General features: G+C 44.6%; 1 protein-coding gene across 3 annotated transcripts in view; it reads right to left on the reverse strand.

The window, feature by feature from the left end:
- Nucleotides 1-22,672, reverse strand: part of bmpr2b (bone morphogenetic protein receptor, type II b (serine/threonine kinase)) — a 490,709-nt gene that overhangs the window by 362,887 nt on the left and 105,150 nt on the right. Inside the window, exon 1 of one of the 3 annotated variants that reach the window (XM_072483676.1) lies at nucleotides 6,189-6,384. The exons of the other annotated variants lie outside the window; for them this stretch is intronic. Within the exon in view, the coding sequence (XP_072339777.1) occupies nucleotides 6,189-6,369 (181 nt within the window). The 5' untranslated portion in view covers nucleotides 6,370-6,384. Of the gene's footprint in view, nucleotides 1-6,188; nucleotides 6,385-22,672 lie in introns of those variants that run through there. 3 annotated transcript variants of the gene reach the window in all.

Raw genomic sequence — 22,672 nt, forward strand, 5'->3', positions numbered from 1 at the left:
CCCCACTGAGCAGAGGTATGCTCAGATAGAGAAAGAGTGCCTGGGCCTCCTCACCGGTAAAGTTCCATGATTACATCTATGGTCTACCAACCTTCACAGTACAGACTGACCACAGATCCCTAGTCCATATCATTCACAAGGACTTGAATGACATGACGCCTAGACTTCAGCGCATTCTCCTTCGACTCCGCAGATATGATTTCGAATTGGTTTACACACCGGGCAAGGAACTAATCATTGCGGATGCCCTGTCTCGCCCCATCACTTCGCCCTGTGAACAGGTCGACTTCACCTGCCAAATTGAGGCACAGGTGCAACTGTGTGCCAGCAACCTCCCGGCCTCAGACGAACGAGTCGTCAACATTCGAGAAGAGACTGCCAAGGACCCTCTTCTGCAGTTTGTCATACATCACCTTGCAAATGGTTGACAGAAAGGGCAATGCCCCCAGTTCTTTAATGTCAAGACCTAACAGTTGTCGAGGGGATCCTCCTCAAGCTGGATCGTATCGTTATTCCTCGCAGCCTCCAGAGCTTAGTGCTCAAACAGATCCACGAGGGACACCTCAGTATCAAGAAATGCAGGTACAGGGCCTGGCAGGCTGTCTATTGGCCTGGCATCAATGAGGACATATCCAACATGGTCCTCAATTGTGCGACTTGCCAGCGTTTCCAGCCTGCTCAGCCCAAAGAAACACTCCAGCAACACGAGATTGTGACCTCTCCGTGGTCTAAGGTGGGAATCGACCTTTTTCACACCAATGGGCGTGACTACGTGCTTATAATTGACTACTTCTCGAGTAATCTCGAAGTGGTGAAACTGTCCGACCTCACATCAAGGACTGTCGTCAAGGCCTGCAAGGAGACATTTGCCAGGCATGGTATTCCGCTCACGGTCATGAGCGACAACGGTCCCTGCTTCTACAGCCAAGAGTGGTCCAACTTCGCAAAGCTATACCAGTTCATGCACATTACCTCGAGCCCGCAGTACCCACAATCTAACGGGAAGGTCGAAAAAGGGGTCCATATCGTGAAGCAATTGCTCTGCAAGGCTGCGGACTCAGCTTCTGACTTTAACCCTGCGCTCCTGGCGTACAGGGCAACTCCTCTGTCCACTGGTATGTCTCTGGCACAACTCCTTATGAATTGTGACCTGTGGACGACTGTTCCGGCCATTCATTTACCTGACCTGGATCACCTCCCAGTGCTGCAAAAGGTGCAGCAGCTCAGAAACCGGCAAAGGTTCACATACGATGCTCATACTACTAATTTGTCTGTGCTCTCTCTGGAAGATTGTGTTCGCATCAAGTTGCCTGGTGGAGGCTGGTCAGCTCCCGCTGTTGTTGTTCGACAGGCTGCTCCCAGGTCGTTCGTGGTTCGCATGGCTGATGGATCCATTGTCAGGCGCAACTGAAGGGCACTACGCAAACTTGCCTGCCCACCAACGGATCTCACGTTCCCAGCTGTCGTTATGCCTTTTCCGGACACTTCGCTCCACAAGGCCACCAATCTGACTGCAATCCCGTCTGTCAAGGCGCCTTCGTCCCCACCTCCACCTATCAGGCGGTCAACAAGGATCCAACTCCAGCCCCAGAGATTGGACTTATAAATATTTCCTTTGTACATATTGTTCTGTATCTGCACGCTAGGCACCTTACATGTACATATGCCTTCACTCGCCATTTGCTGTAAATAGTTATATCTGCAAATATGTTGTATATGCTCTAAGCAACCGACAATTTTTTTTTTTTTTAAAAGGAGGGATGTCATAATATGCACCCATGCACATCATGAGGTAAAAACAGGCAGTGACAGACACCCAGGTTAGCCAATCAACATACAGGAAAGAACACAACCAATCACCAGACAGAACACCAGAGGGGGGCTTCCAACTATAAAACACACAAGGCATCAACACTCCGCCTCTTTCCACTGGTGACAACTGGAGTGACAGTCAGGGTGTATATATCAGTCAGCACCTTCTACATGTGGATCAGAGCTAGCCTGGTCTAGTAAGTTAGTTAGTACACTTAGAGTAATAGAGTGTCAACCCACAGCCAGCTGTGTGCATTGTTACAGAAGTTCAATAAATCATATTGAACCAACGCCTACATTTAGTGTGTGCTTTACCGTTTATCTGCATCCTGTTGCCGTCCCTGTTACCCCAGGGTGAATAAAACGACAACATACACTGTTATTAATTAGTTCTATGTGTAGGCAGAATGGATAAAAAGCAAAGCAAATGACTATGCTTACTGCACAGTTAAGACACTGCTCTCTGCAATCCAATCATGATCTTTCTAAACTCCCAAAGGTAGAATTACAGTACACGCAGAAATAAACAACATGGGAGTTGGGGTGTAGGGAGGTAAATTTACTGGCTAATGCCATGGTTCTGCAATTTTCCATGTTCTGAAAATGCTTGCAGCCATTTTGGCTGAGTTTTTTTCCTATACTTTTGTTGCTTGTTTATATTCAGTGAACAGTAGCTGTTGTAGGGCAGTGTAACCTTGTTGGCAATATAAACAGCATCCTTATCATAAGCCTTAATTACACTTCATTTTTGGTTAATTGAAGTTCAGGGACTCACAAGTGTTTGCTTATCATTCTGGCACCAAATAATCACTGCTCTTCAGCTATGGCCACTCCGAAGGTTAGGATGTTCAATGCAGTTCAGATAAGCACAGCTCCTCAATACAAACTGAAGCCAACCCTACTCAATCTTCCTGCAGAACATAACATTTCAGTACCAGGGAGTCAAAAGCACAAACAAAAAATAAAGCTGCTACAGTACTGCGAAGGTTCAGTGAAGTGTCTAGTAACAACAGCACAATATCTGTCCAAAGGATGGTGCGTAAATACCCAGAGATTTTTTAATTTAAATTCCCAACGATGTCTAGCAGCAGAATATGTCGAGTAGCAGAACTGCACTAATTTATTTTTAAGCTATCAAGGGGGTATGGATTTTGGACCAACAGCAAAACAGATCACAAAATCCTGGGTTGCCATGCCCACTGTTTTCTGCCCATTTGAAGTCAAACAGACAGAAAGAAAATGGAAACAGCAATATTACCTGTTCCCTGCTGCAAGCATAGATTTGGAAAATCACATCCCAAAATGTTCATCTTACAGAAATGAGCTAAACTACAAGACACAACGCAGCTATCCAGCTCAAATGCTAAATAGCAAACGCATGATCTCAACATCCAATGCAATTCCTGCACGCATTCTCCCACTTAATATAAATTCTTACTCATTTATCTTTATTGCTATGTAATGTGAAGCACATAGGCACAGAATTAAAAACAAGAAACATCAACAATATCAGACAATACATACATAGAAATCACACTATGACATTATGTAGAATGTCTAGAATATAAAGGGTTAATGTAATATCATTATTGACCACTAGATGGAGCTAGATGCAGAACTATATAAAGCACCGACTCTCAGGCTTCTGGGGGAGGGCAGAGGAGAGGTTTAGAGAGTGCAGAGTACAGTTATAGATAGATTGTAGAGGCTAGTGTTAGTAGAGTGTAGATTGTAGATGACTAGATTATTGCTTGCTATAGGAGTAAGTGGTTGAGCTTCAATAAGTAATAGAATAAATGTTAGCTTTGTAATTGAACTTTGCTTCTGTGGTCTTTGTGAACACTACAACATCCATCCTGATAATAAGAATCACAAAGAACACCATACACACGATGGCCGGAATTCTCCGGTCATTGGGGTTCTCTGTTCCCGCTGGCAGTGCACCCCCGCCCATAGAATTTCCCGATGGCATGGGATGTCTTCAACGGGAAACCTCATTGACAACGGCAGGAACAAAGAATTCCGCCGCCCGCAAATAGCGGGCCACCGAGAAACATGCGGCGAAGGGGGACCGCATCCCTATGTTTCTAACAAGCCTTCTAAAAGTCACTACATTATGCAAAACCAGGCAAACAAAAAGAAAAGCACCTGACTCTGCTCCATTCTTTGTTGGCCCAGTACTCACTATGTTGCTCTGGGAGGAGGCACATAAGTGGTTGGGAATACCATTTAAAAAAAATTAAATTTGAAAATAAATTTCATACAACATCCCACAAAATTCTGCAGACCCTTTTGAGGGAATGGAAGAAAAAGAGGGGAGGAGATCATCCATGTTTTCACACTCATGATCACTATGCACTGAACAAACAGCCAGGGTAGGACTGCATGTGTGTAGATATTGACTAGGAATAGCATCAGGCTTACCTATTACACACCCCACAGACAATGCTCACTATCTAGACTCACATAAACAGATCAGGCAGTAGGCCAGCACCTGTGGAACAGTATCCCTAACATGAGGCAGAATCTTTACGGAGAGGAAGGGCAAAAACAAAGCAGAGTATGAATAAAAAACATACAATGACACTATATTCTGAATAAAAGACCAGGTCACAGCAGTGCTGGTATTGCAGGCATTGCACAAACAATAAGACAAATAGAAGCTGCAACATCAATCTCTTCAATGTACAGTAATTGCTAACACAACAGTCCATCAAGGTTGCCTGACGAGACAGAGTGATTTATTGGTCTTCACTCTGCTAAACCAGCATTCTTGATTTGTCAGCACATTCTGAATTTCCCTCAGGGTTGCACAGTTGTTGTGATGCTTCATCAGCAGTCTTTATTGAAGATATGCAACTATATTCTGGGTCAGGTTCACAAAGGAAGGATAGGGAGAGATTCTGTCTGAACATAATGGTTCCCCATTGTGACATCTTGTTCTGACACCTATTAACAAGCATGTTCTTTAAACATAATTGAATGTTCAATCTGGTGATGGGGGAAATGTTACAAGTGCATGCAAACACACACAGGCTCTATTTACTTAGAATATACAGCAGAGGAACAGGCCATTCAACTCAACTAATCTGTGCAGCTGTTTGTCCTCCAAGAGTTTCCTCCCATTCATTCTGCTTCATTGCATTTACAAGGTACTCTAAATTTCTTTTCGAAAACAAAATTTGTGCCGAGCCAAAGGGCGGCAGAATGTAAATAGGGTAATTTAAGGGAAGGGCAAGACAAACCTTTCTGTATAATACAGTAAATAAACACGGTCAACATAACTGTTTATAAATTTTGAAATTGCCAATAAAAAGATTTTTTTAAAAAGAAATTGAAATTTGCATCAAGTTGAAGTAACAATAACAAGGTTGAAAAATTGTATCTAACACCTTTACTGTCTTTTTGCTCCAATTTTTACAGTCTACAGAGAAATTGACAGGTTAAGTGAGTAGGAAGAAAATTGGCAAATGGAATTCAATGTGGGAAAATATTAGATTGTTCATTTTGGAAGAATGAGAAGGTGGATTATTTAAAAGAGGGAGTTCAGAAAGCTGCAGCACAAAGGGACTTGGGGATCCTTGTTCGTGAAACCCAGAAAGCAAGCATACAGGTGCAGAAGGTAATAAGGAAGGCAAATGCAATGCTGTTTTTTATTTCAAGGGGACTGGAGTATAAAAGTAAAGAAGCGTTGCTGTAACTGTACAAAGTACTAGTGGGGCCACATTTAGAATGCTGCGCACTGTTTTGGTCCCCTTAGTTATGGAAAGTGTTCTGACCAAAAGTTTCAAAAAATTGCCTCCAAGGCAATTCTGAAGTTATTAACTCCTGTGGCCAGAACGAAAGGGAATTTTTAAGAAAATCTGTCAGTCGATAACAGTTTTTCCCATCATTGGTAGCATGGTGGCGCAGTAGTTAGCACTGCTGCCTCACAGTGCCGAGGTCCCAGGTTCGATCCTGGCTCTGGGTCATTGTCCGTGTGAAGTTTGCACATTCTCCCCATGTTTGCGTGGGTTTCGCCCTCACAACACAAAGATGTGCAGGAAAGGTGGACTGGCCACGCTAAATTGCCCCTTAATTGGAAAAAATTAATTGGGCACTCTAAATTTTGTTCTTTTAAACTTTTTTCCCATCAAGAAAGTAGAGAGAAGAAAAGATAAGATAGGAACCCAGAGAGATATTGTGGAGGTTAAACAAACCAAACAGAGACATGTAAAACAATAAACAGAAACTCAGGTGCATTAAACCAACTTCTATGAGGCTGTCGAATTCCAATACAGCTGACAGATCAGCAACAAAACCAAAAACCCTAAAACACAGACATTTCTGCCTCCATAAGACAACAAGAAAAAGGAACAGGAGTAGGCCATTCAGACCTTCGAACCTGCTACACCAGTCATTTTCAAACCCAGGGTCATGACCGTGGGTGGGTGACGGGCAGGTGTCGGGGGGTTCGTGAGGCCATGCGTCAGTGTTCCCAATCACGGGGCCATGTGTCGCAACGTTCCAGATCACTGAGCCATGCGTCGCGGCATTCCCGATCATGGGGCCATGCATCCCGGTGTTCCCGATTGCGGGAAGTAGCGCGACGACTCAGGAGCAAATTTTTTTTTTTTTTTAAATTTATAAATCGCTGGCATCTTCCTGCCAGGAGCAGCAGCAAAGAGCAGGTCTCGCGCCCCATACACTGGTGTCATGTGTTCTGGGCGCAAGGGCGATTTCTCCATTTTGCAGCTGCCAGCAGTGCTGGTATGAACTCCAGGACCTCTGGTGAACAACCCATGAAGAAGCTGAAAACAGGAACACAGCAACATAAAGATGATTACTTGTGGTTTATTAATTGTGCCACTGCAAATCAGGATGCAAAATTCATGTGTGTTATATGCAGGAAAGCACTGGCAAATGAAAGTTTAAAGCTCTCAAAACTTCAAAGGCATTTGAAGACGAAACATGGCGGGTTTGAGCACAATCCTCTTGATTTTTTTCAACAGATTTGGCGAGATCTTAAATTATAAGCTGAAGTCATTATCAGAAATGTAACATTGAATAACAAAGCAAGTGAGGTCATGAGAACCAAGCAGCTCCTGTCACATTAAAGGGATGCAAAAATGGTGGGTCGCGCAGGTTGACCCCGTGGGTCACGGAGGTTGACCCCGTGGGTCACGGATGTCAGACGCGTGGGTCACAGAGGTCGGACGCGTGGGTCACAGAGGTCGGACGCGTGGGTCACAGAGGTCGGACGCATCGGTCACAGAGGTAGGACGCGGGGGTCACAGAGTTCGGGCGCGTGGGTCACGGAGGTCGGGCGCCGTGGGCACATAGGTCGGCCGCCATGGGGCGCGTAGGTCCGCCGCCGTGGGTCGCTAAGGTCGGCTGCCATGGGTCGTGAAGGTCAGCCACCGTGGGTCGCGAAGGTCGGCCATTGTGAGTTGCGAAGGTCGGCCGCCGTGGGTGCTAAGGTCAGCCGCTGTGGGTCGTGAAGGTCGGCCACCGTGGGTCGCGAAGGTCGGCCATTGTGAGTTGCGACGGTCGGCCATTGTGAGTTGCGAAGGTCGGCCGCCGTGGGTCGTGAAGGTCGGCCACCGTGGGTCGCGAAAGTCGGCCACTGTGGGTTGCAAAGGTCAGCCGCCATGGGTTGCGAAGGATGGCCAGTTGGTAAAAATGGGTCCCGGGCATAAACGTTTGCAAAACACTGTGCTACACCACTCAATAGGATCATTGCTGATCCTCCAACTCAGTACCTGTTCCCGCTTTCCCCCGTATCCTTTGATCCATTTGATAAGAAATCATGATTTATTTTTTTTTATTGCATGCCCAAGAAATTCCATCTGTCTCTTCCTGATCTCGCCCTGCAGGGTTCTTTTGGTCTCAGATTTTATCAGCACCTCTTCATTGATAGTGTGACTTGTCCAAGATATCTTCATTATTCACCTCAAAAATCTCTATTCTGGGCTGGCACAGTGGTTAGCACTGCTGCTTCACAGTGCTGAGGACCTGGGTGCGATCCCGGCCCCGGGAGCACCCCAACCAGATGAACTCAATGCATTCTATGCTCGTTTCGAGCAAGAAGCCAACAAACCATTGTCAACTGGTCCTCGACTTCCTGACCCATAGACCACAATTAGCAAAGATAAACAACACCTCCTCCACGATAATCCTTAATACTGGGGCCCCGCAAGGCTGCGTACTGAGCCCCCTACTATACTCCTGTGTGTCAAACTTCAGCTTCAACTCCGTCTACAAGTTTGCTGATGACGCTACTGTAGTGGGTCGGATCTCAAACATTGATGAGTCAGAGTACAGGAGGGAGATAGAGAACCTATGGCATGGTGTAATGACATCAATCTCTCTCTCAATGTCAGCAACACTAAAGAGCTGGCCTTCGACTTCAGGAAGCAAAATGTCATACATGCCCTTGTCTGCATCAATGGTGCCGAGGTGGAAATGGTTGACAGCTTCAAATTCCCAGGTGTACACATCACCAACAATCTGTCCTGGTCCCCCCACATCGACTCTACGACCTAGAAAGCACAATAGCACCTATATGTTCAGAAAACTAAGGAAATTTGGCATGTCCATATTGACTCTTACCAATTTCTATAGAGGTACCATAGAAAGCATCCTATCAGGCTGCATAATCAAAGGCCTCTCCCATCTGAGTTCCAACCTCTTCCATCAGGCAGAAGCTACAAAGGTTTGAGACATGCACCAATAGATTGAAAAACATCATTTTCCCCACTGTTACCAGACTCCTGAATGGCCCTCTTAGGTTCTGACCTGATCTTATGGATTGAACTGATGTTTCTATGCATCTTCTCTACAGTTGTAGCACTATATACTGTATAATTCACTTGCTGTCTATGTTTATGTATTTTCAATATGTATCATGTATTTATCGTATGTTCTATGTTTTCATGTATGGAGCCATCTGCCTAGACTGTATGCAGAACAATACTTTTCACTGTACCTTGATACACATGACAATAAATCTAAATCTAATCTAATCTAAATCCTCTTCAAAGTTATTTCCCCAGCTATTTTTGTGTCATTTTATGAATAAATCTCGAGTGCCCAATTATTTTTCCAATTAAGGGGCAATTTAGCATGGCCAATTTAACTACACTGCACATCTTTTTGGGTTTGTGGGGGCGAAACCCAAGCAGACACGGACAAAATGTGCAAACACCACACGGACAGTGACCCAAGGCTGGGATTGAACCCAGGTCCTCAGCGCCATAAGGCAGCAGTGCTAACCACTGTGCCACCGTGCCGCCCTATCATCATCAAATTTAGCAACTATGCATCCAAGTCATTAATATAGATTGTAAATAGTTGAGGATCCAGCGCTGATCCCTGTGGCAATCTACTCATTACATTGTGCCAATCCAAAAATGATCCATTATGCCTACTCTCTGTTTCCTGTAAGTTAACCAATTTTCTCTTTATCAATTTTGCTTGTTACTTCCTCAAAAAGCTCTAATAAATTAGTCAAACATGGGGAAAGGGAACTGTGGGGATCTGAATTGACAGCTGTTGGAGGGGGTACGCTCCCCTCAGAACACAGAACATACTGTGCAGAAGGAGGCCATTAGGCCCATCGAGTCTGCACCGACTCATTTAAGCCCTCACTTCCACCCTATCCCCGTAACGCAATAACCCCTCCTAATCTTTTTTGGACACTAAGGACAATTTAGCATGGCCAATCCACCTAACCTGTACGTCTTTGTACTGTGGGAGGAAACCCACGCAGACACGGGGAGAACGTGCAGGCTCCGCACAAACGGTGACCCAGCGGGGAATCAAACCTGGGACCCTGGCGTTGTGAAGCCACAGTGCTAGCCACTTGTGCTACCGTGCTGCCCATTAGGACAAGACAAGAGAAAAATGGGAAGTAGAACTAGACTCTGGATCGAAGCACTAAACAAGGCAAACTCCATCTCCACACGCTCAAGTCTGAGCCTAATGCAGCTGAAGGTGGGGCACAGAGCGCATCTAACCAGAACCCGACTGAACAGGTTCTTCCCGGAGGTGGAGGACAAATGTGAACGGTGCCAGAGAGGCCCGGCCAACCACAACCACATGTTCTGGGCCTGCCCCAATTTTATCGGATTTTGGACAACCTTCTTTGAGGCTGTGGGTGTGAGGGTGGAGCCAGACCCAAAAGTAGCACTTTTCGGGGTTTCAGACCAGCCAGAACTCTTTATTGGGAGGGGGACCGACGCCCTAGCCTCCCTGATCGCCCACCGGAGAATCCTGCTCAGCTAGAGTTCGGCTGCACCACCCAAAGCTGCAGACTGGCTGTCAGAATTCCTCTAAAGGGAGAAGATAATATTTGTCATCCATGGGTCAGAAGAGTTTCCATAGGACATGGAAGCCATTCACCAATTTGTTCCAAGACCTGTTCGTAGCCAGTAACCGGGGGGGGGGGGGCCAGTAACCGGGGGGGGGGCAGCAGACGAGCAATGAAACGCAAAGGAAAGGGAGAGGATGGAGGAACGAAAGGGAGCGGCGAAAACCCACTAAAAAGGACTAGGGGGACTCAGGTGGCTTAGCCGCAGAGGACGGGCATGAGAACAAGAGTGAATAACAGAGACAACATCAGCACACTGGGGAATACACGCTAAGGCCATCATTGGGAGCCCAATGAAGGCAGGACAGCCAATTAGGGTCCACAACCATGGGGGGGGGAATTCCTTGTAAATAGATATAATGCTCCTTGTTTGACTATGTGCTGTTTTTTTCTTTCTCTCTTTCTGTTTTGTGTGTTTCATTTTGTTTGTGCATTGGCCGATTTGGCTCAACAATATGCACAGTGAGGAAACCTGTAAACATTTTAAAAATTAAGAGTACCCAATTCTTTCTTTTTTTCCCCAATTAAGGGGCAATTTAGCATGGTCAATCAACCTATCCTGCATATTTTTGGGATGTGGGGTTGAGACCTAATGAGACAAGGGGAGAATGTGCAAACTCCACCCGGGTCCTCGGTGCTAACCACTGCGCCACCCGAAACCTGTAAACAGGTTTGTGTAACATAAAAATGTGAAAGCCAATAAAAACACTGAAAAAAGGTTGGCAAACACGATTTCTCTTTCACAAAACCATGCTAACTATGCCTGATTGCATTGAGATTTTTTTTAAGTGCTGTGATATAACCTCCTTAATAATAGATTCCAGCATTTCTCTGTGCCAGATGCTAAGCTTATTGGCCTGGAGTTTCCTGCTTTCCATCTCCCTCATTTCTTGAATAGAGGAGTTATATTCACTATTTTTGGGCAGCATGGTAGTGCAGTGGCTAGCAATAGTGCCTCACAGCGCTGAGGACCCGGGTTCGATCCTGGCCCCGGCTCACTGTCCCTGTGTAGTTTGCGCATTTTCCCCATGTCTGCGTGGTTCTCATCCCCACAACCCAAAGATGTGCAGGGTAGGTGGATTGGCCACACTAAATTGCCCGTTTATTGGAATTTGTTTTTTTAAATTTAAAAAAAATATATTCACTATTTTCCAGTCTGATGCGACCTTTGGGATTTTGGAAAATTAAAACGGATGTATCTGCTATATCAGCAGTTACATTTTTTAAGGCCCTAGGATGAAGCCCATCAGGACCTGGGGTCATGTCAGCTTTTAGCTCTACTCATTTTCTCAGTAACCGTTCCCTGGTGATTATAATTGTTTTCAATTCCTCGCTCCTTTTCGCCTCTTGGTGCACACTTATTTCTCAGACATCAAAGCTACAGTGAAAATAGATGTAAAGCATCTGTTCAGTTCAGCCATCATTTCCTTATTTTCTCTTATTAGTTCCCAGACTCACTCTGTACTTTACTTACCCTATTCCCTTTTAAATACTTGCCGAAACTCTTACTATCCATTTTTATGTTGCTGGCTATCTTTTTCTCATATGCTAATTTCTCCATCTTTATTAATCTTCGAGTCATTATTTGTTGTTCTTTGTATCCTGGCCAAAATTCTGATCTACTATTCATCTTTATGCTTTTCTTTCAATTTGACACTATCTTTAACTTCCTTTGTTAGCCACAGGTGGTGTCCTTTCCCTAGAGTCTTTCTTTCTCACTGGCATGCATACACTACCCATACCTTAACCTAATTTCCCAGTTCACTAGCCAGCTGTCTTCATGTCCTCATAATTGTCCTTATGCTTAAATCACTAGTCTTAGATCCACTACTGTTCCCCTCAAACTGCATGTGAATTCCAATGCATCTTTTGCCAATTACCTTAAATCTGTGCCCTCTCATTCTTGACTCTTCACCAGTGAGAACAGTTTTTCCCTATCTACTCTGTCCACACCGCTCAAAATTTTGAATTCTTCGACCACATCACCTCTCAACCTTCTCTTCTCTTAAGAAAATAGTCCTAACTTTTCCAATCTATCTCCATAACAGAAGTTCTTCATCCCTGAAACCATCCTTGTGAATCCTTTCTCCATTCTCTCTAATGCCTTCACATCCGTCCTGAAGTGTGGAATCCAGAACTGGATGCAATACTCCAGTTGAGACCGAATCCGTGTTCTCAACACAACCTTCCTTGCTCTTGCACTCTTATGTTCCTATTAATAAACCCCAGGATACTTTATGCTTTATTAATAAATCTCTCAACCAGTCTTGCCATCTTCAATGAGATGCACACAGACACCTAAGTGTCTCTTCTCCTCCAGCCCCGTTAGAATTGTACCCTTTATTTTTATTGTCGTTCCACCTTCTCCAGCCAAAATGAATCCTTCACACTTTTCGGAATTGAATTTCATCTGCTACTTGTCTGCCAATTCCACCAATTGTCCTTTTGAATTGCACCATTATCCTCCTCAATGCTGCCAAGTTTCATGTCATTTTCAAACTTCGAAATTGTATGCTGCATTCCAAAGTCTAGGTCATTAATATATATCAAGGAGGGTCACCTCTGGTGACACAGATGAGCTGAGCGGATGCGCAAAAGGTGGCTCTCTTCCTGAAAACTTGGAGAAAAGGCACTATAAGCCCAAAATAGCCTGCTAAAATTGGGAGAAAACACCCCTCCTCCTCCTCCAGCAACATCAGGACAAGACACGCTAAGCGGCAGCAGCTCCAGGGGACGAAAGGACAAAAAAGGCAACAAAAGCCTGGAGAGAAGGAATGGGGCCACGGCAAGCACACAGAGCCGCGAGGCTCAACCACATTTGATCGCGACCACCAGGTCGTGCAGAGAGCTCCTCCCCATGGAGTGAGTTCCTCACACGGAACTCCAGAAGCTCAAGGAGGCCATTAAGACGGAGATGAGGGCAACGGTCAAAGTGGTGGTGGCAGAGGCGCTGATCACCCTGCAGGCGGCTCTGGAAAAGGCAGAAAGGGAGCTGGAGACCCAGGACAAAACGATAAGGGAGCTGGAGAAGGCCTCGACCGACCAGAGTGACCAGATCGCCGCATTAGAGACAGAGATGGTAAAGTTGTGGCGACACAAGGGACGCTGAGGGGAAAGGTCGAGGATCAGAAAAATCAATTGCGGTGCCAAAACCTCCGCATCCGGAGGGAACCAAGGGCAGGAACCCCCTGAAATATATGTGGCCCAAATGCTGGGTAACCTAGTGGGGAGAAACAGCTTCCCCAAGCCGCCAGATTCAGACAGAACCCACAGGTCGCTCTAGCCAAAGCCCACAGCTGTGGAACAAATGAGGGCCATCATCGCAAACTTGCTCCGGTACCAGAGCCAGGAAAAGAATCCTGAACTGATCCAGACAGACAAGGTCCTGCAATTGGGAGAGTCATTCGATCAGGGTGCATCAGGGCATTGGGGCAGACCTGACCAGGTGCTGGGCATATTCAACAGAGCCAAGGCAGCCCTTTATAGGAACAATGTGAAGTTTGGTATGCTGTACCCGGCCAAACTCTGGGTGACATTCTGGGGCAGAGAACGTTACTTTACTGCACCAGTGGACAAATTCGTCCACAAACACGGGCTGGGAAGGCAGCAATAGAACCAGATGAACCAGACACCGTAACATATTGGGACATTGGAAACTGTTTGTATGAGACTGAATCGCCTTATTTCAAACGCTAGAGCGAAATATCAAAATATGTCAAAATATCCTAAATATGTCAAAAGCATAACTAATGAATAAATTCCTATTAAGTTATCACTCTCACTAAGGACAGCAGAAATGTAATACTGTATGCTCTTTTGGGACAATGTATCGGGTGGCCATCATTCTAAACTTACAACTAAAGATTATTATTAATAAACTATGCTGGGCGACATGTGGCACAGTGGTTAGCACTGCAGCCTACAGCACTGAGGACCTGGGTTCAAATCCCGGCCCTGGGTCACTGTCCATGTGGAGTTTGCACAGTCTCCCCTTCTCTGCGTGGGTTTCACCCTCACAACCCAAAGATGATGTGCAGGTTAGGTGGATTGGCCAGGCTAAATTGCCCCTTAATTGGGAAAAAAAAAAATTGGGTACTCTAAATTTATTTATTTTTTAAATTAAAAACTATGCTAGATCTAACCGAACAGTGCTGGTTGCTGGATTAAGAAAGTTTCTCACTCTCTAGTATTGACGTACCTCACTTCAATGAATATAAAATTTACAAGTAAAGTTCAATTACTTAGTGGTTGCAGTACTGAGCCACAGAGACTGGCAAATCTGAGATTTAAGCTCCAGTCTTTGAACTAGCTGCTGTCAGGCACTACAATGAACCTCCGCAGATCGGAACTATGGGAGATAAAAACTACCTAGGATGCCTGCTCCTGGTTTCACACATGTACTGACACAAGAGTGCTGTTCAGCTCTGATGCCACAGTCACCAATGTGCTGCTTTGTCTCAAACATGATAAATGGCCATTTGGGCAGAATACCAGTAACTAGGCCCTGTGGGATTCTGTGTCCCAGGCAAACAGTAACTGCCTTCAAAGGAAGAGGGAGGCAAACTAATGCTCAGCAAAAAAAAAGCCACAGCCTGTTTAATGCCCAAGCTGCTTCAAGGCAACAGTTTAACTCCCAACAATTGAAGTGCAAATTAATGGGCTGCAACAGAAGCTGATCCACTCATTCAGCACAAATATATCTGCAGGAAATCCTGTGGAAAGACATGGAGTATAAACAAGATCACTGCCTTTCCGAGAATGATCCAAAATATTCCAGCCATTGTTTCTCCCCTCACTTGTACAAGGCAACAACGTACGATGGGGATCGAGGTTATGCAGAGGCCATATCATTGGGAGTCAGCAGCGCTGCCACTTCACAATTGTAATACATATTCGTCAGCAGTCAGTTGAGACCAGCAAATGGACCTCCAGACCTATCCTCTGAACTCCAACATGTCAAAATGCTTGATCCCTCCTCCTGGCACAGGTTGTATTGCAAAAGACAAATTCTGGCACAACAGCTGTGTTATTGTCCCATATGGCTCCCAAATATATTTAAAAATAAAATTTCAAACAAAGAACATTTTTCTTCCCATCTTTCCCTGAAAGCTCTGGTCTCTGCTTAGATACAGTGGGTAGCACTGTTGCTTCACAGCTCCAGGGTCCCAGGTTTGATTCCCGGCTTCGGTCAAAGACGTGCAGGCACTTTTCAAGTGTGACTGTAGGTGCTGATAACCCACCATTGTCATGAGATCAAGAACAGGAACCTTGGGACCTGCAGCTCTAAACCTAATCGCAGCACAAACTAGTTGAACCTATGATCTCAGGTTCCCACCTCAAATGAGCATTCTCCCAACACAGCAGGGGATCATTTTCCCATTTCTCTCACAGGGATTATGTAGTCTTTCTGAATGAGATTTCAAATATAGTCTTAATTAAGGTAGTGACAGCTTGCCTTGATGGCAGTATTCTCATCAACAAGACAAGAGATAACAATGATTTGTATTATATAGCTCCTTTAACATAGGAAAACAGCCCAAGGTGTTTCACAGGTGCTATATCAAATACAATTTGGCACCAAGTCACATAAGTGGCATTTTATTTTATTTAGCGAATGCAAATCTCCAAAGTCAATGGATAGCCTCATTTACTGATTTTAAAGAGATTAGTCCACCACATAATCTTAACAATGGTTAGCACGAGGACGGCATGTGGCGCAGTGGACAGCACTGGGAATGCGGCGCTGAGGACCCGGGTTCGAATCCCGGTCCTGGGTCACTGTCCGTGTGGAGTTTGCACATTCTCCCCATGTCTGCGTGGGTTTTGCCCCCACAACCCAAGGATGTGCAGTTTGGGTGGATTGGCCAGGCTAAATTGCCCCTTAATTGGAAAAAAAAATAATTGGGTACTCTAAATTTAAAAAATAAATAAATAAACAACAACGGTTAGCACTGTTGCTTCACAGCACCAGGGTCCCAGGTTCGATTCCCCGCTGGGTCACTATCTGTGCGGAGTCTGCACATTCTCCCAGTGTCTGCATGGGTTTCCTCCGGGTGCTCCGGTTTCCTCCCACAAGTCCCGAAAGATGTGCTGTTAGATAATTTGAGCATTCTGAATTCTCCCTCAGTGGACCCGAACAGACGCCAGAGTGTTCTTCAGTAACTTCATTGCAGTGTTAATGTAAGCCTACTTGTGACAATAATAAAGATTATTATTATTGATGGAACACTCCCTGGTAATGTGCAGCATTGTTTGTGTCTTTCCAAAATTTTTTTAATAGGTTTGTACTGAGGTCCCAGAGGTGGAGATTGGCTGCACAAGGGCCGTGGTCTGACTTGAACCTACTTATCAAGGACGACTCTCATCGTGGTAGTACAAAGTCCACCTCCAATAGATCGGGTTTGTCACAAGGAACTGGTTAACTTACTGTGGTTTTCCATTCCTTAGTCCAGAGGATGTCTGCTGATAGATATTGCTCAGGAAGGGTGCTCTATAAGAGGTGCTGAGATGAGAGGCAGGCAGTCGGTTGGTTGAACAGGTCATTATGAAATGGACCAGCTATGGGTTTTCATCAGTCGACGGATGTTTTTAAGTTTTTATTTGTGAGGAAAAAAAGCCAAGGGAAGGGTGTTGAGCATAAAGTTCCAGTTTTGATGCGCATCATTGTATTCAATTAAGTGTCAACAAGATGTGTGTGTGTGATGATATAGAGCAAGTAAGGTCCGAGTACTATGGCAGCAGCAACCCACATAGATCCAGCAAGTTTAGTTAGTAAGTTGTTTCTGGTTTTCATCTTTGCTGCTGTTTTCTTCAAATGTTTCTGCAAGGGCAGGCTCCTACCTAAAGTCACTCCCAAGTATGTTAGGTCAGGATCAAGTTTTTGTCTTTGACCATTCATGTAGATATTCCTTTTTTTAAATAAATTTAGAGTACCCAATTATTTTTTTTCCAATTAAGGGGCAATTTAACCTGGTCAATCCACCTACTCTTCACATTTTTTGGTTGTGGGGGTGAAACCCACGCAGACATGGGGAGAATGTGCAAACTCCACACAGACAGTGACCCGGGGCCGGGATCGAACCCGGGTCCTCATCGCGGTAGGCAGCAGTGCTAACCTCTGCGCCATCATGCCACCCCCATTCATGTAGATATGCAGTTTTTTTTGCACTGGCATTATGGAGGTGGAATGCAAAGGGGTATTAGGGAAGATAATAAAAAGCTCAGTAAAATATCCAGGTTTTAAGGAGCATCTTAATGGAGCAAAGCAATGCAGAAGGGTTTAAGAAGTTAAAGCCAGAGCTTAGGGCCTTCACAGCTGAAGGCACAGGCACTGATGGTGGAATGATTAAAGCTTGGGGTGGCAAGAGGACAGAATTAGAGGAGCACTGATAGCTTCAAGGTTAGAGATAGGAAGAGGCAATGGTATGGATGAATTTCAGAGTAAGATTAGAAATTCCCCATTGTTCCTCCTCCTCCAGTAGGGAAAGCTATTAATGCAGGCTTAACACAGTGAACATTGGGTAGGGTGTCTAGGCATCCTCTGTTTCACTGGTGTGAAATTAAAAGGCAGTGATTAACTAATGTTGGAGCTCTTTTATGCCTTTCTTCCTAGTTGTATTAGTGAATCTATGCTGGGAAATATTTGACTTTGTCCTTCTTCATCAGGATATTGGATGGCTATTTGTAGGCAGGTATATTTGCAGTGTACTCAAGAACACAAGAAATAGGAGGGCATGGACTATATGGCCCATCGGGCCTGCTCCGCAATTCAGTATGATCATAGCGGATCTTGGGCTTCAACTCCATTTGCCCACCCGCCCGCTCCCCACATTCATTAATTCCCTGAGAGATCAAAAATCTGTCTATCCCAGCCTTAAATGCATTAAACGACAGGGCAGCACAGTGGCGCAGTAGTTAACACTGCTGCCTCATGACGTTGAAGACCCGGGTTCGATCCCAGCCCCAGATCATTGTCGGTGTGGAGTTTGCACATTCTCCCCATGTCTGCATGGGTCTCACCCCTTCAAACCCATAGGTGTGCAGGATAGGTGGATTGGCCACACTAAAGTGCCCCCTTAATTGAATTTTTTTTTTTAATTAAAAAAGAGAATTCCAAAGATTCACAACCCTTTAAGTGAAATAATTTACTCTCATCTCAGTCCTAAATGATTGGACCATTATCTTGAAACTGTGCCCCAATGTTTAAGACTCCCCAACCAGCAGAAACAATTTATCTGTCTACTCTAGCTAGCCCTTCAGAATTTTGTAGGTTTCAGTGACATTGCCACTCATTTTTCTAAACTCTGAAAAATATAAGCCAAATTTATTTCTCCTCTCATCATTGACAACCCTCTCATCCAGGGACCAACTTAGTGAACATATCCTGTCCCGGCTCCAATGCAACCGTAACATTTCCTAAATATGGAAAGCAAAACTGCACACAATACTCCAGATGCATTTCCTCCAAAACCCTGTACAACTGTCGTATAACGCATTTATTCCTGTACTCCAATCCTGTCACAATATCGGCCAACATGCCATTTGACTTCGTAATTGCTTGCTGCACCTGCATGTGAACTTTCTGTGTTCCTTGTACAAACACACCCTATTCTCTTTGAACATCAGCACTTACAAGTTTCACATCTTTTAAAAAACATTGGGCTGGACTCTCCGCCGGCGAGATGCTCCGTCTTGCCAGCAGCCCGGTTTCCCGACGGCGTGGGGCCTTTCCACAATGGGAAACCCCATTGATCAGCCGGCGTAATGGAGCATCCCGCCAGCGTGCTGAACCTGAAATGTGGCGCAGCAGGGCAGAGAATCCAGCCCATTGTTTTTCTATTCTTGAGACCAAAATTAATAACTTTACACTTCCCTATATTTTACTCCATCCATAAACATGTCTATATCTATTTACAGCCTCCGAGTACTCCCCCATAGCTTGCTTTCTCACCCAGCCTGGTGTCATCAGCAAACCTTGATACATTAATCTCTGTCTCTTCAGTTAAATAATTAATATAGATTGTAAATGGCTGAGACCCCAGCATCAATCCATGCGGCACTCCACTATTCACCACCTGCCAACTAGAAACTGCCCCATTTCTGCCCACCTTCTGCCTTTTATCAATTAACTTATCCATGCTAAAATATTACCCATAAGCCCTCATCTTGCCTATTAATCTTTTGTGTGACACCTTATTGAATGACATTTGTAAATCCAGGTATACTACATCTACTGGTTCCCCTTGATCTAGCCTACTAGTCAGATCCTAAAAAAACTAACAAATTTGTCAAACAGGTTTTCCACTTAATAAAACCATGTTCACTTCTTCTGGTCACACTATGCTTTTCTAAGTGCATGGTTGAGGCTTCCTTAATGATAGATTCCAATGCTTTCCCAACAACTGATGCTCAGCTGACTGACCTGTAAGGCACAGTTTTCTCTCTCCTTCCTTTCTTGAAAAGTAATAATTGCCAATTCTCATGCTAATGGGACCTTTCCTGAATCAAAGGAATTTTGGAAATTTAGAGCCAGGACATCCACTATATCTGCAGCTATTTCTTTTAGAACCCTAGGGTGTGGACCATCAGGTCTCTGAGATTTATTGTATTCTAGTCCCTTAAATTTCACCAATACTTTTTCTCCACTGATATTAATTTCCTCGCTCTGTTTAGTCCCTAGGTTACTGTCTATTTCTGTCTGGAACTTATGTCTTCAACAGTGAAGCCAGATATAAAAATATTTGGTGCGTGCCTTTGCCATTTCCTCATATCCCATGATAATTTCTCCTGTCTCTCCCTCTAAGAGGCCAACGTTCACACCGGCTACTCTCTCTCTCTTCATGTGTTTAAACAAAACTTACAATCTGCTTTTATATTAATGGCTAGTTCATTCTCAAATTTTATTTGTTCCCTTTATATCAACCTTTTGGTGGCCCTCTGCTGATTTCTGAAACATTCCGAATCCTCAGAGTTTTTAAAATTCTTTCAGGTGATGTGAGCGCTGCTGGCTGGGCAGGAATTTATTGGCCTTCCCTAATTGTCCCGGAGAAGGTGATGTTGAGTTACCTTCTTGAACTGCTACAGTCCATGTGGTGTAGGTACACCCACAGTGCTGTCAGGGAGGGAGTTCCACGATTTTGACCTAGTAACAATAAAGGGACCTTGATATATTTCCAAGTCAGGGTGGTGTGGGGCTTGGAGATGAACTTGCAGGTGATGATGTTCTTCTGCATCTGCTACCCTTGTCCTTCTTGCTTCCTACTGTTGTTTGCTTCATTGTAAGTCTCTTTTAGTCTAATATGGTCCTTAACTATCTGAGTGAGCAGGGCAGCATGGTGGCATAGTGGTTAGCATTGCTGTCTCATGGCGCTGAGGTCCAAGGTTCGATCCTGGCTCTGGGTCACTGACCGTGTGGAGTTTGCACATTCTCCCCGTGTTTGTGTGGGTTTCGGCCCCACAACCAAAGATGTGTCGGGTAGGTGGATTGGCCACTCAAAATTGTCCCTTAATTGGAAAAGATTAATTGGGTACTCTAAATTTTTTTAAAATTTAAACTGTCTGTGTGAGCCACGGAAAGGTCTTTCTTGCTGAGTTTTTATTTTTCAATAGAATGTAATTTTGAAGATTTTGAATTGTTTAATTAAATATTCTTTCCTTAAATATCCACAGTTCCCTGAAGGGTGGCAAGGCAAATAGATAAGGTGGTTAAGAAGGCATCTGGGATACTTGTCTTTATTAGCCAAAGCATAGAATACAAGTAGGGAAGTCATGCTGGAACTGTATTAAAGTAAAGTAAGCACTTTTACTATAGGGAGCAATTAATTGCATTGGAGAAGGTGCAGAGGGGATTTATCAGGATGCTGCCTGGGCTGGAGGTTGAGGCTATGATGAAAGATTGGGGCTGTTTTCCTTAGGAGCAGCGAGGGGGGGGTGGGGGGCTGATAGGAGGTGTATACGATTATGAGGGGCATAGACAGGGCGGATAGGATGCACTTTTTCCATTGGGGGGGGGGGGGTCAATAACCAGATGGCATAGATTGAAGGTGAGAAGTAGCGGCTCAGAGGGGAATTGAGGATAAATGTTTTCCTCTTGAGAGTGGTGGGAGTTGGAACTTACTGCCTGAAAGGGTGGTTGAGTCAGAAACTCTTGTAATATTTATGAAGTACTTGGATATTCACTTGCACTGCCATAAACTCCAGAGCTGGAAATTGAGATTAGTGTCATGTGGACACGATGGGCCGAATGGCCACCTTCTGTGCTGTAAACATCAATGAATCCATGTTTCACACTCGTCTATTTGGCCAATCAACCAGGCCAATTTTTCCCTTATACTATGTAATTGTCTTTGTTCAAGTTTAAGGTTTTTGCTTGTAACTTGAGTATGCCTCTTTCATACTTAACATGGAATTCGATGGCATTGTGATCACTATTTCCCAGTAAATCTGGGAACTAGGATTTCAACAAACACAATGATGGACATGAAAGATTTTACATTATTTCCAATAGAGCTGTTGAAAACGCCCAGCAGTGCATTAATTTATTCTTCCAAACTTAGCCAGCGGGATTCTCCTCCGGCGGGATGCTCCATTTGGCCAGCAGCCAGGGGTTTCCCCGACGGCGGGGGGCTGCCCCACAATGGGAAACGCCATTGACCGGCCAGCGTAACGGAGCATCCCGCCGGCGGAATGAGGCAGAAATGTGGCACGGCTGGGTGGAGAATCCCGCCCAATGTGTTTGGTAAAAGCAGTTTGGGCTGTATGATATTCAGGATAAAGTACAGGTGGATCGCTGCTGTATCACTGGTTGTGTTTGCTGTGAGAACAACTTGAAATAATGTATAATAAAGAGTAGCACAAAAAATGTACAATGTAAAGTTCACTGCCATGAGAGATTTTCCCTACAGAGTAGAGTATCACCAAACTAAATAAGTCTGGATTCTTCCTTCTAATCTGGACAGCCTCAAGCAGACAAAACTGCATCACTTGGAGAGAGATGTGAACAGAGAATTGGGGAGAAGGGGGGTAACTTTTGTCATCACTTCACTGGACATGAGCATTAGTACATGACATAGTGAAACTTTGTGGGCAGCCTTGCAAGATATGCATATTTTGACAAAATTCCCTAATAATGCCATGCCTTTAATAGCAAAGTATTAGCTTCCAAAAAACAGTTTACATTAACTGACTAAAAATACACATTGTTACAAGTCATTGAAATGGAATCAAGAGCTGTGTAATGAAACTAGACTCTAGGACACACCCGTCTGTGTACCAGACAGCAAAGCATTTCCCCATCCTCCCAGTGCTTGACCCCTCTCAGCAAAACAATGGAGGGAAAATAAAATACTCTGATTGGGAAGGGTGGAGCAGTCGGACAGGCAAGGTGGAGCAGTCCGTTACAAGAATAAATGTTCAACTGGACTTTTTAAGCAAGGAGTCATTGGATAGTGATCAACAGCAGAAATTCTTGCTGATTTCCCCTCACACTAGTTCAAAGGTGCGATGAACCAC

Source organism: Scyliorhinus torazame, chromosome 2 (assembly GCF_047496885.1).
Source record: "Scyliorhinus torazame isolate Kashiwa2021f chromosome 2, sScyTor2.1, whole genome shotgun sequence".
NCBI lineage: Eukaryota > Metazoa > Chordata > Chondrichthyes > Carcharhiniformes > Scyliorhinidae > Scyliorhinus > Scyliorhinus torazame.